The sequence below is a fragment of the Leucopleurus acutus genome (genome assembly GCF_964270905.1).
Source record: "Leucopleurus acutus genome assembly, chromosome: 8".
Lineage (NCBI taxonomy): Eukaryota > Metazoa > Chordata > Mammalia > Artiodactyla > Delphinidae > Leucopleurus > Leucopleurus acutus.
In genome coordinates this window covers 95,841,895-95,860,475 of record NC_139151.1, presented here as the reverse complement: position 1 = coordinate 95,860,475, position 18,581 = coordinate 95,841,895, and the positions used below count along the sequence as shown (strand labels likewise).

General features: G+C 43.2%; 1 protein-coding gene across 3 annotated transcripts in view; it reads left to right on the top strand.

Annotated features, from left to right (window-relative positions):
• The window catches only part of AMBRA1 (autophagy and beclin 1 regulator 1), a 175,142-nt gene that overhangs the window by 134,921 nt on the left and 21,640 nt on the right, over positions 1-18,581 (top strand). For all 3 annotated transcript variants that reach the window (XM_082845636.1, XM_082845637.1, XM_082845638.1), the window contains 2 exons: positions 8,529-8,717; positions 9,572-9,726. In XM_082845636.1, coding sequence (XP_082701762.1) covers positions 8,529-8,717; positions 9,572-9,726 — 344 coding nt within the window. The remainder of the gene's footprint in view (positions 1-8,528; positions 8,718-9,571; positions 9,727-18,581) is intronic.

The following is an 18,581-nucleotide window of genomic DNA, read 5'->3' as shown; positions in this document are numbered from 1 at the left end:
ATTTTTTAACCAGTTATTTTTTATCCAGTGTTCTGCTGAGGAATTTTTTTTTTTTTTTTTTTTGTCTGCTCTGGGTCTTAGTTGTGGCACGTGGGATGTTCGTTGTGGCATGCAGAATCTTTAGTTGCAGCATGCGGGATCTAGTTCCCTAACCAGGGGTTGAACCCAGGCCACCTGCGTTGGGAGTGTAGAGTCTTGACCCCTGGAACACCAGGGGAGCCCCTCTGCTGAGGAACTTTTAAGTTGTTTCCAGTCTTTTGCTATACAAACCATGCCACAGTTTGTCATTTTGCACATGTGCAAGTATAACATAGGATAAATTCCTAGAAATGGAATTGTAGGGAGGAAGAATATGTAGATTCGTGATTTCGGTAGATACTGCTAAATCACCCTCTGTAGAGATGATACCAATTTATACACTCGCTTGTGGTTCATGAGGGTGCATGTGTCCCTAAACTCTTGCTTGTAGAATGTGCTATCATATTTTGGGGTATTTACAAATCTGATGGTAAAAAATACTATGTAGGTGGGACTTCCCTGGCGGTCCAGTGGTTAGGGCTCTGCACTTCCACTGTTGGGGGCGAGGGTTCAGTCCCTGGTCAGGAAACTAGGATCCTGCAAGCCGCGTGGTGTAGCCAAAAAATAGTATGTAGGTATTTTAAATTTGTATTTCTCATATTATAAACCAGGTTGTGTGGCTCTGCATACATTTAGCCACATGTGTTGCCTTTTCTTGGCTTGTCTCTGTGCTTTACCTATTTTTTTTTTATTGTGTTATTGATCTTTTCCTTACCAGTTCTACAGGAGCTCTTTATAAATCAGAAAATTAACTCATAATAGGAGTTTCCTGGTTGTCATTTGTCTTTTGACTCTGCTGAAGGTTATTTTTGTCATAGAACTTATTTTAAGTAGTCAGAATTATCCAACTTTCCTTTTATGGTTCCTAGATTTTGTGGCAGCATCAAGAAGATCAGTTAGTACTTTTATATTTTAGTTTTTTCCTTTAAATCTTTGATTCATCAGAAGTTTAACCTAGTGCTAAATAAGCAGAGTATGATCCAACTTTTCTCCCACGTGCTACTCATTTGTCGCAACCAGTTTATAAAATGATCTATTTGTCCCCATTGATTTGGGATGTCACTTTCATCCTGTTAATTTCCTGTTGAGTATTTGGATGTATTTATTCTGTCTCTTCTGTCCCAGGGATCTGTCTTGATTATTCATGTAACAGTACCATATTGGTTTAAGTTTGAGGCTCTGTTTTAGAATCTGGTAGGACTAGTCTCCTCTTGTTATTTTTTTAATCCAAAATTTCTTGCTTGCTTGAACATTTTGGTTTTCTGTATGGACTTTAAAACTACCTCGCTTCTTCCCTTCACCCCCCTGAAAAAATTCTGTTAGTGTACTTAATGCGATCGTATTGAACATATAAAGTAACTTAAGGAGACTCAATATTGTTATGGTATCTTCTTATGTAAGAACATGGTATGATTTTTCAGTTTCTCCAGGTCTCTCTTGTGGTCTTAGGAATGTTTTAAAGTTTTCTTCGTGTAATTTTATACATTTTTAAAGTTTATTGTTACAAGCTTTAAAAAAATTTCTATTTTACTGAATTTGTTTACTAATTATAGTTGTTATTCAATTAAATCTCATGGGTTTTCTAAGTATGTTATCTGTAAATAGTATTAATTTTACCTCCTCTGTTCCAAGTTGTACACCTGTGATTTCTTCCTCTTGTCTAAGTGCATTGGCTGCTACCATCAGAACAATGTTAAATAATAGCAGGCATCCTCATATCATTTCAGTAGAAAAACTTCTAGCTTTTTCCCAGTAAGCATATTGCTGACTTTTGGGTTGAACCAGAACTAGTTTATTGTTTTAAGGAAGTCATTATTCTTATTTTATTGTGAGTTTTTAATCAAGAATATACTCGGAATTCCCTGGCGGTTCAGTGGTTAGGACTCCCCCCCTAACCGCCCCCGCAAAAAAAAAGAATAGATGTTAAATTTAGTCCTGCCTTATCAGCATCTCTGAAGATGATCATGTTTTTTTCTCTCCTTTGACCTAATAATGAGATCATTATGGTTTTTTTAAACAAGTATCTGGAGACTTAATTGACCTTAAATTAATTTTTAAATCCCAATAGTACCAATAAACATCCCTTGATTATTATTGTTTTTAATTTATCTATTTTTGGCTGCGTTGGGTCTTCATTGCTGCGCGGGCTTTCTCTAGTTGTGATGAGCAGGGTCTACTCTTCGTTGTGGTGCGCGGGCTTCTCATCGCGGAGGCTTCTCTTGTTGCGGAGCACGGGCTCTAGGCATGCAGGCTCCAGTAGTTGTGGCTCGCGGGCTCTAGAGCGCAGGCTCAGTAGTTGCAGTGCATGGGCTTAGTTGCTCCATGACATGTGGGATCTTCCCAGACCAGGGCTTAAACCCGTGTCCCCTGCATTGGCAGGCGGGTTCTTTTTTTTTTTTTTTTTTTTTGGCAGGTGGGTTCTTCACCACCACCACCACCAGGGAAGCCCCAAAATCATTATGTTGATAGATTCTGTAATATTGAACCCAACCTTACATCCCTTGAATAAACCCCACCTGGTTCATGGTATATGCTTTAACATTAAATTCTTTCCATGTAGCTTGCTAATAATTTACTTAAGAGTTTTTTCCTTGAAATTTGTGAGATGGATCTATCCTATTCTTTTTCATAAAATCTATGAGTTTTGGTATCAGTGTTATGCTTGTGTTACAAATATAATTTGAAAGTTTTTCTTTTTGTCTGGAACAGCTTAAATAGTATTGGAATTACTTGGTACTTTTTATACTTTAAAGGTCTGAGCCTGATGCTTTTTTCTTCCCTTTTTTTCACAAGCATAGGGAGAGGTAGTTCTTTGATAACGTTTTCTTTGTGAACTGTCCTGTGATGGTTAAGCAAATGAACTCTTCAGCTACAATGTCCAGGTTCAAGTTTTGCTCAGCCACCTTCTAGCAGTGTGACCTTGGTTACTTAATCTCTCTACACCTTAGTTTCCTTGTCTATAAAATGAGGGTTATAATAGTGCCAACCTCATAGGATTGTTAGGAGAATTAAATTAGTTAACATTGATACATGTCAGGCACTCTGAACGGCATCTGGCACTTTCTGTAGTAAATGGTCAGTAAATGTTAGCTCTTTTTATCATGTCTTTTTCTTGGAAATTATACCGTGATTCTTTGAGAGTATGGCTATAATTCTAAAGTCACCCCTGCCCCTGTTTTCAGTACTCTGAGAGGTGTATTTTCCATCTCTGTAAAGTGATGTTCATGTAAAAAAGATAGTTCTCTTTTAACCTGTTGCCTCTTCTGTAATTGGCTTCTGATCCTTCTGAAGCACGTTGTTTCTCCCCAGTTGGAGACAATTTTCTTTGATAGAGAAACCAAATATTCAGAAGAATACAGGCATTGGATATGCTGCTAGCAGAGCTGAGACGGTCTTTTTGGTTGTCCTTAACATTCTTTGTACAAGCCTCCACTTGTTCTGACTACAACTTCCTGTCATTCACCTTCTGTGTTCCTTCTTACTTCCTTTGATCATGGCTGTTGTAAAACCTGAGCTGATCAAAAAGCATCATGTGCAACCAGATTGACTCATTTAGTTTGGCTCACCTTTCTTCCTCATTTAAGTCCTGTGCGGTGTTAGAATTCTGCTTTTTAAAAGTGCCCTATTTTTCTCAGAGTTTTGGCCTTGGGAAATACTTGGCATTCTAGGAGTTTAGGGTGTATATGTCTGATGGTGGCCAGTGTTCCTTGCCATGGTATTACCCTCTAGAATGACAGTCATTTTCACCTGAGGCTCCTGTAATTAACTCTAACTGCTTTTCCTGGTTGGTCTGAATAAAGTCTAGTTACAGTTCTGAATCTGGTAGATTCAGCTGTCAGCAGAGTTCAGTTGGGAATCTGTAGGATTTGTTTCTGAACCTTGCATACTTCCCAGAGGAGGGAAGTGTTTGGCTTTGGCACAGCTCATGCCTGGGAGCCACTGGCCCTCAGTTTTACTCACGTGTTCAGCAGCCACTGTGTTGTTAAGAGGTCATCTGACTTATCTGAATTGAATTTAACTCTTTTCTAGAATTAGGCTAAAGAGTGTTACCACCTGTTTCTCTTAGTTGAGATACAGGATTAATGAATTACTATCTGTAAAGCGTTTAGAAATTTGTGAATAAGGCCTCATATAACATAGATAATTTTGAAACCACTCTCATGGGAAAAAAAATAGCTCATTAGATTCACTGTGGTTTTTAAGAGTGAACTCTTATGGGAGAATAGCATTAGTCATCAGGGTGCCCTGACGGAACGGACCTTAAGAAACCCAGGGGCTGAGCAGTGTGTGGGGCACACACACATCCAGAGAGGATGTAGTGATTGGTGCCGTTGGGAATGCTTATATAGTGTCATTGGAGCTCTGTGCAGGAGGTCCTACTCTGAACTCTGAGGGCTCAGAGATAGTGAAAAGGAAATTTTCCTGCTGATTTAAACCCCTTTGGGTTTTCCAAATCCATATCTAATGTATTTGTAAAAGTACTGCAACTGCTCATCGCTCCCGTGGCCTCATCTGGCCAGCCAGCAACAGGCTACAAACCGATCTTTGTACAAGGTGTTTGTTTATAATTTATGGAGCTGATAGAAAGGCAGAGCCCTCTGCTCCTCCAGGCATCAGTACTTCTTACCCCTCCCATTCCCTGCTAGGGCATTTTAACTTGGAAATCATTTATAATTAGGAGGAGATTACATTGCACAGTCTGGAACATGGCTTCCTGCTGTCTTCTGCATCGTTTTTGCTCCTCCTGGAGCTGCCCCCTGAAGCTCTTAAGCAGTTTTGATTTGAAAAATCCTTTCTTTCCTAGACTTTATTTCCATTCTCAGCTGCCCAGCTAACTGCTCCATCATCATTCCCCACAATTGTTTTGCCTTTAAGTGCAGGGCAGTTTCCTGGAGCTCCAGCTCAGGGGTCAAGGACTGTTTGGTGAGACAGCAGTTTTCAAGTGTGGTCCCAGACCAGCAACATCAGACGCCTGGGAACTTGCTAAAAATACAAATTCTCAGGCCTCACCCCAGCATTCTGTGTTTTAATAAGCCCTCCAGGTGATTATGATGCATGCTGAAACTTGAGAACCACTGTGGTAAGGCAAGGCAGGGAGCAGAACAAAGATTTCTAGTGGTGTGTGGGTTGCCACTGTTTTAAACTGTATTTAACTTCACCTTTTTCTCTACCTGCTTACATCATTATTGAGTCCAAAAAGGATGAGCTCTCCTTGTCATTAGTGCATTACTTTGCTATGGCCTGAGAAAAGAAGTAACAGAGACCCAGGAAATCTCTCCCTTTGTAAATTAACTCATCAAAATTTCAGCCTTACGAAAAGAAGCTGCATGAGCGAATTGAAGCAGTGACCACTCACCACTGTAACTGAACATTTCCATTTCCATTCCATGTTCCATCTGAACATTTCCATTTCCATTGCTTGTTGTATATTAATTTCCATGAAATTAATATACAACAAGCAATAAATGTAAATTGCTAATTGGAGCTTTGAAATATTAATGAAACTGTAAACACACCACCCACTACTCAGTGAAGCTACCAGATCACTCTGTGCCTACTACATCCCCTTCATTATGGTAGAAGTAAAACCCTAGATCCCTAGCTGTACAAGTTCTGAAAGGGAAACATGCTGCTGGAGAAGCTCCATTTTAATTTTTAGCATTCTCTTTTCACTTGTTATTTGCATATCTCTCTCTGAGCTCACTGCAGGAACTGGGAGCAGTTGTGAAATTGGGTGGAGTTGAGGGGAGGGGACAAAATTTGGGAGATGGCCATTGACTTGGAATCATCATAATACAGTACAAACACAAACACCATGGCTTGAATTTGAGGCTGACAAAATGCTTTTTGTCTATATGCCCAGTTTTTCGTGGGCTTAGAGCCGAGCCTCCCAAAAGAAGGAAAACCTTACTTGTACTTTCCCCCTCACCCGCAGACCCCTCTTAGTAATTAATCTGGCAGTATCTAGTTCAGTGCTTTTTTAATGTTGGTGGTGAGTTTTGAGGGTCATTGTAGGCTTCTATATGTTTGACTGAATTGCAGGTTAACACATACAAGCTAGATATCTGTAACAGCAAGATAGAAAAGCCGACTTTCATAAAATACTCACCATGCATTTTTGGGACATTAAATGTAGATAAAATGGAAACCATACAAAGCTGTCTTAAAGCCCACAGAGTCCCATTTCCTTTTCTGTTTATTTTCATGTCCTACTTAATACTTGTCATTGCTTTCTTTCTCTTTCTGCCTTTGATGGTTGCAGTCTAAATTGTCAGTTTGTTTTTACCTTTCTGAGGATTGTGCCAACATAAAGGTTAGAAAACCAAGATGGACTCACTTTTTTTTTTTTAATTTATTTTATTTTTGGCTGTGTTGGGTCTTTGTTGCTGCACGCGGGCTTTCTCTAGTTGCAGCGAGCCGGGGCTGCTCTTCGTTGCGGTAGGCAGGCTTCTCATTGCATTAGCTTCTCTTGTTGCAGAGCATGGGCTCTAGGCACGCGGGCTTCAGTAGTTATGGCACGCGCAGGCTCAGTAGTCATGGCTCGCGGGCTCTAGAGTGCAGGCTCAGTAGTTGTGGCGCAGGGGCTTAGTTGCTCCGCGGCATGTGGGATCTTCCTAGACCAGGGCTCGAACCCGTGTCCCCTGCATTGGCAGGCAGATTCTTAACCACTGCGCCACTAGGGAAGTCCCTGGACTCACTCTTGAAGCTCCCGCAGTTGCTTTGGTTCTGTATCCCCAACTGTAATCATGTGTCAGTCCTGGGACGGGGGAGGAGATTATCTTTTTGGCAACAGGCTTGGGACCCTGAGTAAGGAGCAGACAGTCTCAGTGCTAACTAGATAAATCTAGCCATACAGGCTCGAGCAGATGGTGGGTTGGAAGTTGAGCAGTACAGAGCCCTAATGGTGATAGCAATGAGTATTTGGATGTCATTATCTTATTAGTTAGCAAACAGAACCATCCTTGTGGTCCCTCCTCAGCTTTATGTGTAATGGTGCTGTAGGTGTCAGCCCCCAGGAGTTGGCACAATAGCCTAATCAATGTGTTCTGATGTCTTTTTTGATCTCCTCTGTCATCTCTATGGCTTCATTAACAACACACACAGGGAAAGGGGGATGGATATAGAGTTTTAGAAATCACTCTGAATCCCTGATCCCATAAGTCTCAAGTTCCCCCTGGAAAGCAGCTCTTTGTTTTGTTTTCCTTAAGGTAATTTCCTGGGGAAACTTGCCCTTGACCTTCCTGGTCAGGCCATTTGGCTTCCTGGAGTAGATCACCTGGAATCTGGTGAGGGCAGTTGAGCTTGCCTTTTTGTTTGTTTTAACCATAATGCCTCTGACAGTGGACATCTGAAGTGATCTCCTTCAAATAAGAGAAAGTGAATTAGTCTCTTTGCATGTAAGTAGATCTAAATGAGACAGAGCCCAGAGGAGCTTGATCCCTTTGGATGTGTTGTGCTGTTCTGCTCATGCCCATGGTGTGGGCCATCTGATTCCAGGCTCACATCAAGGGTAGGCCACTTCCTCCCGGCAGGGATTTGCACAATGGGCCTCAGAGAGGGATTCAAATGAAAACCGGAACAAATCATGCTGGCGCAGCCCCAGAGCTAGCTAACATCTCATTAGTCCTGTCATGTGGCACGATTCTCCCCACGGACAGGCATTCCTCCACCCCACCTCCAACCCCACCCGTTCCGTCGCTGGTGCTGAGCGTGCCTGCTGCCTGGCTGACTGTGCTTAATTCTCAGTAACTGCTATGTGCAGACTGGGGCTGCCCATGGTCATTGGCTTATGGTATGGGTGAGGGATAGAGCGTAGTGAGAAATGAAAATAGTTCCAGCCATCCAGCCAGGGCTAGGCTTTGTTTCTCTTCATCCTCTCTTGTGGAATTAGGGATTAGCAATAGCAAGGAGCCGTCCAGAAGATTGAAGTCCCTAAATGCTCCAGTTTTCTTAAATGAGAAAATAAGACGAAAACTGGTGAAATGATTTCCTTCTCCAAGGTCACATAGAGTTGGGGAGTAGGATTCTCACCCCCAAGGAAGTTTTACCTGGATCACCTATTTCTTGGAATCAGTGGGTTTACATTTTCATTCATCTCAGTTGTGGACAATAACAGCTGTTGAGTGGCTCTCCAGGAACAATTTTTAATAACTTTTTCCCTAGCTCAACTCTCAAATGATGTTTCCTAAGTGTGAGCTAAGACTCAGCATGTGGTTATGGTTGTGTTGACTCTCTGTAGTTTCCTATTAAAGTGGTAGAAGAGACATATCTTTTGTGTGTCTTGTGTTGCTTGTTCCATGACATTTTAGTTTGATAAGGCAGCCTTTAGTATTTCTAGAGAGGGTTCAGGTTCAGGCCCTTAGAGAGGCCCCCAGATTTCTTGACCCAGAATTTTTTATACCATCAACTCCAAACTTTCTTACCCTCTTTTCTTTCTTTGTCTGATGCAGCCTCCATGAATGTGCTGGTGCAGAACTGCAAGATCTACAATGATGCCAGCTGTGACATTTCTGCAGATGGCCAGCTTCTGGCGGCTTTCATCCCTAGCAGCCAAAGGGGCTTTCCTGATGAAGGCATCCTGGCAGTGTACTCTCTGGCCCCCCATAACCTGGGCGAAATGCTCTACACCAAGCGATTTGGTAAGGGATAGGAAGCCCAACCTAGTGACAAAGGGATGCTGGTACCTTGGCCTGGGCATTCCTAGGTGAGGTATAGCTTAGGTGGGAGTAATGGTCACATACTGCCCCTGCTTCACTGGGGCACGTGTCAGAGGAAGATTGCTTTGTGCTGGCTGGTAGCATTGCAGAAGAATCTCAGAATAAGAGTCCTCCCTACCACAGTGGCATCACCAGCATACTCCTGTTGTTATGGGCAGGAATAAGGGAGAGCTTCGTTCTTGGCCATGGCTTGGGGAAGTGGGCACACACACACTGCAAGGCCGTTTGGCATTGTGTATTAAAAGCCCCCAAAATGTATGTTCTCTTTGATCCAGTAATTTCACTTCTAAGGAAATAATCAGAAAACTATGCAAGATTTATTCAGAAGGATGTTCACAGCAGTGTTATTTATCATAGAGAAAAATGTCAAATTGTGAAGAGTTGCTTAAAGAAATAATGGTGCATTAATAAGGCAGAATACCATTTGGCCTTTAAAATGCTCTTACAGAAGACTATTTAATGGTGAAAAATGTTCGCAATGGATGAAGTGAAAAAAGTAGATTTCAAAATAGTATTTACAGTATAATAATTTTTTTAATGTGATTCTATGATAATACTGATTAGCATTTATTAAGTACTTTTTATGTGTCAAACACTGTACTCAATACTTTACATGCCTTCTCATTGTACTCTTCACTACAATCCTATGAGATTAACCCCAGGATGACCAAACAAAGATGAAGATTACAGAGAAAGAGAAAAGACTAAGAGGGAAAATTATTCCCTTGTAATAACAAGAACTCTGGGAGATGTCTCTCTGTTTTTCTGGCCCTCAGGTCCCAATGCCATTTCAGTGAGCCTGTCCCCGATGGGTCGATATGTAATGGTGGGCTTGGCCTCACGAAGGATCCTGCTGCACCCCTCCACGGAGCACATGGTGGCCCAGGTCTTCAGGCTGCAACAGGCCCATGGTGGCGAGACCTCCATGAGGGTGAGTGCATTGCTCGTGGCTTCACTGTATGGCGGCTCTCCTAGGCCTGGCTGGCAGGGTAATGCAGGACAAGGTTGTGGTCTCCCAGCCAGGACCAGAGATGTCATGCCCATAAGGAGCCAGGAAGGACTCCAGTCCAGCCTAGTAATGACCAGCAGGCCGCACTTTTGGAAGCTCTGGACTGTTAAAAGGCAGGGGCTTTCTCATACCCTAAATCATGAGCTGGGTCCCCAGAGGCCTGAAAGGATCTTTGCATAAAGACCAAACTGAATACTTCCTTACCTCAACATGAAACCTTTAGTCTGGAGATACACAGAGAACCCAATGAAATATTTATGCTTCTTTTTAAAATAAATTTTTCAGGACGCAAGCTATAAACAGAGATAGATAGTATACTATGAAATGTTCTTTTCCTGAGGTTGTAATCACGATGGAGGATAAGGACTTTGGGCAGCTGCTATGCTCTTAACTGTCCCATCCATTTCAGTAGCAGAGAAATGTTCTATTTAGGACCCTTTCTTGTCTGAAGCCGTCCTTGCTTGTATTGCCATAAAAGCCTTCTGGGCATCCTGGGGTTAGTGGCCTCCTGGACTCAACCTGTCTAGTTTCTGACTGAGATTATTCCCACATCCCATGGTTGCTCATTTGGCCAGGGTTTTGTCAAGGGGAGTTGAGCATTTGAACACTTGTCTAATTAGATGGTGTTTAAGCTCGGTCTCAATCTAAGAACCTGTGAATTCCCTTAGCACTTATGCTGTGCCATTTATAGTTTTATGTACTTGTTTATGTGTTGTTTTGTGTTTTCTTTAGCAGTGTGGTGTGTATGTTTAATCCACCCAATTAGGTTCAGTGTAAGCTTCTTACGGGCATATCCCCCGGGGTCCCTCATTTAGTGCCACACATGTAGATGCTTGTTGAATTCAGCCTGGAATATGAAGCATTTGTTTTAAAGAAAAAACCCTAAAGATAGGACCCATTATATACAAAGCAATAGAAAGTGGGTGGCCAGGTGTGGTGTCTCCAGCCTCTTGTCCCTCCTGTCTCCTACAAGGACCTTCTATCCAACTCTACTGAGCCACTTTCCAAGCCCCCTGAGTTAGTAAGGCTCTCTCTTGCCAGGGTACCTTTACCTGGAGTGCCCTTTTCTCCCTGAAACCCAACTGCCTGCAAGCTCTTCCCCTTCTATGGAACCTTCCTAAACAGAATTGATCACTCCCTCCTGTGCCACCCCTGTACCTAGCACACTCTCTGTGTTAACACTCATCACACCAAACTGCAGTTATTTATTTCCACATCATTCTCCTCTCTTGGCCCATGAGCTCCTTGAGAGTAGGATCGTGTCTGTTTCATCTTTATGAACTCCAAATACCTAATAAGAAACCTCTCATTTAGGAGAAGCTGAATAAATGAAAGAGAATCTCAAGAAAAGCATCCTTATTGTTTCTAGGTGGTAACTAGCAGAACCATTGATGGGTGACATCGTGTCCCGCCATGCCTCTGAAAGGGTAGAAACAAGGCATTCTCTGCTCTTGACATCACAATGACAGGAAAGTTCTGATTCTTGAATCCATGTGACTAGAAATATTTGACATTGAGTGATTGGGAGAGGACTTTGCAGGAAGTTCATCAATCCTATTTTCTTACCTAGATAAATGAGGATGGAAGGTGAATTTTAGTTTAAATATTCTTATCTTAAGCAGATTTGGATGGTAAAAGTACCTGGTGTCTGCTTTTTACCACCTAGAATCTTGATCCTTGCTGTTCTTCTAACCCTTCCTACCTAATTGTGGAATAATTGTTTCTAATCATTAAGAGAGGATCTGATTTCAGCAACACTAATGGACATCTCCAGCCTCTTCTGGAAGCGAGGGCTCCTGCCCAACTTTTGGGCACAGCCTGCCAGTCCTCCATCCTAGCAAGGTTCCTCTTTTCTATAAGTAGCCAGAAACATCTGGCTAAAGGCAAACAGCTCCAGGGCGGGAGCCAAGATGCTGTCACATATGGGGCTGGCAGCTCAGGGAATGCAGTTGGAGAAGTCTGCTGTGTAGGGGCTCAAGGCACCTAGCCAAGCTGCTGCATGCCTCAGGACAAGAGCTACTTCTCAGCATTCCCAGCAGGGCTTTTTTGATTCTCATTAGACCCCATCTGCCACTTAGGAGAGGGAGCTGAAGTAACTAGAAAGCTCTCATTTGGGAAGCATTTTTCTCACACAAGAGGCAGGATCCTGGCTTCTCAACAAGGTTTTGCTCACCCTGTGTCCACCCAGTCTGACTTTAAACCCCCATGCTACAGAAAGGTTTCTGGTTTTCCAGGTCTTGGTTGCCCCTTACGTCCAAAGGCACCAAAGCACTCAGCACATGTCCCTGAATTCAGTCACTGGTGGAAGGGAAGACACCAGCTTTTTTGGATAGCTGTGCTGTACCACCGTTTAAGGCAAGAAGTGCATTTTTGTCTGAGAACAGGGAGCGAGGGTTTAATGGGACAGTAGAGCATCTCCCTCTTTGCACAGGTAAGTATAGGTGGCTGTCTCCATCTGTAATGTCAAGCTCTGTCCTTGAAGGAATTTGTGGGTACTGGGCCTGTCCTAGAGCTTTTCTACCCAGAATCCCCCTTCTCTGTGATGTTACCTCTTGGAATTCACTGTGGTAACGTTCAGAGAGGTGAAATTGTTGGGCCAGCAGACATTCCCAGGAGAGCATCCTCCAGAGCATCGACTTATTTTAATTCCCACTAAGTGACCATCTCTCCCCAAGAGATGATCTCTTACACAATCCCATGTGAAAACTCCTGTAAAAATGAATTGCTAATTGCTCTTCGCCTTGGCATGCTTATTCTAAGCAGTTCTTCAGACCTTTGGATCAGTGCTTCTCAAACTGTGCTCCTTGGACAACCTGCATTAGAATGCATGGGGTCCTTGTTAAAATACAGACTCCACTTCAGACCAAAATCAGAATAAGAATTGGGCAGGAAGGGGACCGGGTATTTGTATTTGTAAAACAAGCTTTCCAGGGCTTCCCTGGTGGCTCAGTGGTTGAGAGTCTGCCTGCCGATGCAGGGGACACGGGTTCGTGCCCCAGTCCGGGAAGATCCCACATGCTGCGGAGTGGCTGGGCCCGTGAGCCTGCGCGTCCGGAGCCTGTGCTCCACAACGGGAGAGGCCACAACAGTGAGAGGCCCACGTACCTCAAAAAAAAAAAAAAACAAGCTTTCCAGATGATTCTCATACGCACTTGAGTTTGAGAACTGCTGTTCTTAATGACTGCTTTCTTCATTTTAGGTTTCTGCCCTCAGCCTCTTCAGCAGAGGCAGAGATACAGTCTCAGGTTTACTTCTTATCGTGGTTTTATGTGTGATGCTTTGATCCTTTGCTAATTTTGTTGCAGGCACAGTGGTGTTTGTGTTCTATCTCCTATAAAACTCTTAGCTTTTTGGTTGTCCGTGCTTCACCTCCCATTTTTCTCAGCTGTTGTTGCTTTATAGGGTTCTCCCTTGAATATCTCAATGTGCTGAATTATTTTCTTCCCCACGTTGAGTTTAATTATTATCCTTGTTTCTAGGATCTAGGGTCCTCAGATATTTCCCTTCTCTGCTTACTAAGGCTAGGCTTAGTCTTCCCAATTTTAGTATCATTGGCAAATCAGGAAAAATAAGACTAGGCACATATTTTATCTCCCCCTTCCGTCTGTCGATTCGAGGCTCTTCCAGGCTGAATATGCTACTATCTCTGCCTCAGGGTCTTATGTGCCATCTGACTCCCTCACACTTGAGCCAGTAGGACTTTTTGTTAATTTCTGTTTGGTCTTTAAGTTAGACATTTAAAGATTGCTGAGCTGAAATTTTGCTGAATTCTCAAAACACTAAACTGCCTGAGTTTTCTCTCTGCTTTCATTTTCTAATTGGAACAAGGCACAATATTGTAGCAGAAAACTGCAATTAATTTTCTATGGTAACTTACACAATGTAATAACTTTGGTTGTAACCAAGTGAAAGCATAATAACATAAATATAAAATTACTAATGAAACCAGAAATAGTCATATAGCAAACTATGCCTCCAGTTTGTAATAAGTGCTGTTTTACCTAGGAATAGGGGCAAACGTCAGCGGTCGAGGTGTGGATGTAGGTGGGGAGGCAGTGCTGGGGCAGTTTGGGCAGAAGTGATGGACAAGGGACTTGGGTGGGAGAAGAAGCCCTAGGACAGAAAGCAGTTTAGCTCTCCTTTCTCCATGAGACAGCATTGTGCTCTTTAAGGCCAAGCCTCAAACATCAATACTTAAGGGTCAATTTTATTGAAAGCTTTTTCTCTGTGGCTATGCGGTGAAACTGTATTCAAGGGTTGAGCAACTATTACCCAGACAGATTGTTAGTTTGGAGGGGGTGTTGGAAAGAAAGCCTGCCCCTCCCTCCCTCCACCCCTCTCTCTCCCCCCTCTTCTCCCCCCTCTTCCTCTCTTCTCTCCCGCCTCCCCCAACCCCTTCTTGACCCTGAGAGTTCTGCTCTTCAGTAGTGGACAGTCCCCTTGTATACCTTCTCCCTCTAGAGCTCCAGCTCTAAAGATATGCATCCCCTTCATTCTCAGTAGGTCCTAGGCAGCTGGAAAAGGAAGCAGATTTTTTTTAGACCTACAAGCTACTTATATCTAACTGGCCAGTAGTTCTCAATGTGTATTCCCCGGGACTAAGTCAGCATCATCAGGGAACTTAATAGAAATGCAGCTTCTCAGCCCTGTCCCAGAGCTGCTGAATCAGAAGCTCTGAGGGTAGGGCCCAGCCATCCTTGTTTTACCAAGCCCTCCAGTTGAGTCTGCATGCTGAGTCAAGATTGAGAACCAATCATCAACTGCATGGGGATCCCAATTAGACCTCACCTGTCAGTATAGCTTTGTCGTTTTCTTTTTTGCTCTCACCTTGTCTCTGGAATCTCATCTGGTTTATTTCTATGGCTCCTTTAACCAGATCTTTCATATACTTTCAGGAAGTTGAGAAATTGATGAGTACCTCCTGCCCTTAGCATTTCTGGATATGCTAGCATCCTAGTGATGGTACTTTAAAGACTAATGCTGTGGAGACTTTTTCCCAATTCTAATTAAAATTCTTGCCTGCCCACAGTTGACTTTGTTGAGGCTCTTAACCGTGATCCCATTCCTGTTTGCCTTCGTGCTATAGAATACAGAGATTCTTAGGCTTAAAAAGTGAGAAGAAATATCTTTCTCTCCAGGACCTTTCCCATCTGAAGGTGTAGTTCTTGAGTTCCTTTTTCCAACATTCAACTCACTGTTATCCTTGGATGGAAGATGTCGCTGTGGTACCCATTAATGGATATCTTAGTGTCACCCTAGTTATAAAGAAACATTAGTTGGCTTTCTTTATTTCATACCATTTCATAGCCATCTTCACAGAACAGCCTAGTGATGACTGATTATTATTATTATAAGTTCATTAAAATGAACCACAGAAAAGGCTTGGTGTCCAGAGTACTCAAATTAGTCATAACTAAATTGTAGCTTAGACCCTGGGTCGGGATGGGTAACCAGCTCTGCCAGCACTGACCAGCATTATGTAACTAACATGCATAGGCTCTTTTGGCTTGTCCTATCTCCATTCTTCAACATATAATCTTTACTGTGGCTTACTCCTTGCCCTGAATTTAGCCTGTGGTCAAATCCAGTCATCAGTACTTCCTAGATTCTAAAAGTTTGGTTTTCAAAAGTGACCTAGAGGGCTTCCCTGGTGGCGCAGTGGTTAAGAATCCATCTGCCAATGCAGGGGACACGGGTTCGAGCCCTGGTCCGGGAAGATCCCACATCCTGCAGAGCAGCTAAGCCCGTGTGCCACAACTACTGAGGCTGTGTTCTAGAGCCCGTGAGCCACAACTACTGAGCCCACGTGCTACAACTTCTGAGCCTGCACTCTAGAGCCCGCGAGCCACAACTACTGAGCCCATGTGCTACAACTTCTGAGCCTGCACTCTAGAGCCCGCGAGCCACAACTACTGAGCCTGCGTGCTACAGCTACTGAAGCCCGCGCGCCTAGAGCCCATGCTCCGCAGCAAGAAAAGCCACCGCAATGAGAAGGCCATGCACCGCAATGAGGAGTAGCCCCTGCTCACCGCAGCTAGAGAAAAGCCTGCGCACAACAACAAAGACCCAATGCAGCCAAAAAAAAAAAAAAAAGTGACCTAGAACTCTAGTTCAATCCAGAGTATTCTCCAGCAATCTAAGGGAACTGAGCTTCTTCTTAATCTCGTCTGGGCTTGGGAGTGGCAAAAACCAAAAATAAAGATATTTTATTTTTGTATCCTTGAAGGGTACTATTTCTTCAAGGGGAGATTGGGATAAAAGAGAGACAGCTTTGTTGTCAGAAATGATTTACTCCTTCCTAAGATTTTGTCCTCATTAATTTTCTTAAAGCTGCTTGTCAGTTGATTAAAAGCTGCTCCCGCTGCAATTATCTTAAAGTTGAGTTCTGAGATGTGGTACAAAGCATCTATCCTCAAAAAGTTCCTTTCTTCAGCATGTTGTAGGAAAGGGGGAGGAGGTATGAGAGAAGTCAGGGGTGTCTCTGATGCAGTTTGTCAGAGAAGGGAGGGGGCAAAATAAAAAATTAAAAATAACGTTAGAGCTACAATCAAAGCCATTAATTTAGGCGAATTTTTCCATGACAGATTCATCTGACTTTGATGCTTTCTTTCCTCCATGGCTTTTTAGTAGAGCACAATCTATGCTGCATTTTATTATTTTCACTCAGCAAAATTTTATTGCCCCCCTACCCTGGGCCAGGTACTTTGCTAGGTCTGGGAATACAATGAACAGAATGGATCTGGACCTTGCTCTCCTGATGCATACGTGCTGGACACCTGGCTTCTTAACGGGTCTTTTCACTGCTATATCCCCAGCCTTCACTGTGCTTGGCACACAGGAGGCGCTCAGCATTCATTCTGGGAATATGTCGCTTTGAAATCTCGTGTGCTGTGTATTCCCTGCACGTACATGAACACACACCCCTACTCACCAGCACCATCAGTGTGCCTAGCACGTGCCTCAGGAAATGGTAATTAAACATAAGTATTAGATATAATTCTTATGAAAATATAGAGTGTCTTGCTAATGACCACAGTTCTGCCCAGTATCAGTGAGTTTCTCAGGGTTCCAGTCACAGCACTGAGAAATGGTGAAGAGATTCCCAGTGGCTGTTTCAGAAGTGAAAGACAAAACATTTTGTTTTTTAAGAATTGGTGGGAGAGGCTTCCCTGGTGGCGCAGTGGTTGAGAATCCGCCTGCCAATGCAGGTGACACGGGTTCCATCCCTGGTCCGGGAAGATCCCACATGCCGCAGAGCAACTAAGCCCTTGTGCCACAACTGCTGAGCCTGTGCTCTAGAGCCCGTGAGCCACAACTGCTGAGCCCACGTGCCACAACTACTGAAGCCTGCGCACCTAGAGCCCATGCTCCACAATGAGAAGCCTGCGCACTGCAACGGAGAGTAGCCCTCGCTCGCTGCAACTAGAGAAAGCCCGCGCGCAGCAACGAAGACCCAACGCAGACAAAAATAAATAAATAAATAAATTTATTTTAAAAAAAAGAATTGGTAGGAGAACCAAATTCTGCATTTGTAGAAGCTGAAAGTATTTTATTGTAACCCCCGTCCTGAGCTTTCTTCTTTCAAAAAAATATGGATCAAGTAAAGTGTATGAATATATTGAAAGGCTCCCTTATCTGAGCTGAGTATCTAGAACAACTACTTATTTGGCCATTTCCTTTGAGATTTAGAAAACTGAGGAAGTTCAAGAACTTGTACTGTGCACAGAGGTGTGGGCACAGGAGGAAGCAATTATTTTAACTTCTGGGAGTTCCAGGAGCGTTGAGTGCCTTGGTATTCGATTCAGCACAGAAGTAGATCCCTCAGCTGAAGTAATCTCTGTGCTTCAATTCTAATAGCCAGAGATGGACTTTGGAAAGCATCAGGCCGATTGAAAAATAAAATTCTTGTTCTCTGACTGTCCTTGGGATCTCTTTGAGGGGAACAGGTGAATAAGACAAAGTCTGTAGGTCTCAACAAATCACAGGAGATTGGCTGGAAATGACTACAAGGCATCAGGTTATCAGGAACAGAGGAGGGCAACAAGTTCCCAAGAGATAAGAAAAGGAGCTGTTTGCGCTTCTTTTCTGCTGGGGGAGCTTTGGTTTAAACAAGAGTGTTCTAGGCAGATTTGTTCCTGCTTCAACTGAACAAAGAGTCTGGAAAGTAAAGTGACTTGGTATTCCGATTTTTGTTTTTAAATAACCACTTTAAAATCAACATTCTATGAGTTCTAAACTCCAAAGTAGAATATAAAGAAGGCTTAGAGACAGTAAAAGAAATTAAAGGTTCTGAGAAACAATCACATTTTCCTAGGGATGAAGAAACTCCAGTAATTGATGAATCTAAGCAAATCAACCCAAAAGAAAAAAAGGATGACCGTAGTATCCTTCCCCCTGCCTGTTTTGGGATGTGTGCATTTCTCAGCCTGTGACAAGAAGTGTAGCCATCCATTTCCAATGAAAAGGTCAGCTGTCTCTTAGCATCTGCTTTCCACTGATTTTTTTTCCTCTTTCCAGAGAGTTAATTCTCCTCTAGTAACCCTCTCTAAAAGCTTAAAGCCTCCCTTGATTCTCATCACGACCCAGAAGGCATTTCTCCTCCTCACAAGTCCTTTCTTCCTCAAAGCCCGTTTGGCTTGCGACTTCTCTCATGGTCCTTCTGGCTGGCCTCAGTTTCCAGTTGTCCTCTTCCTTCAGCCAGCTTTCATTGTCTTGGTTAAAACAAGGGAGATCTGCCGACCACACTTGACCTCTTGCCACAGTGGCAAGGTTCCAGC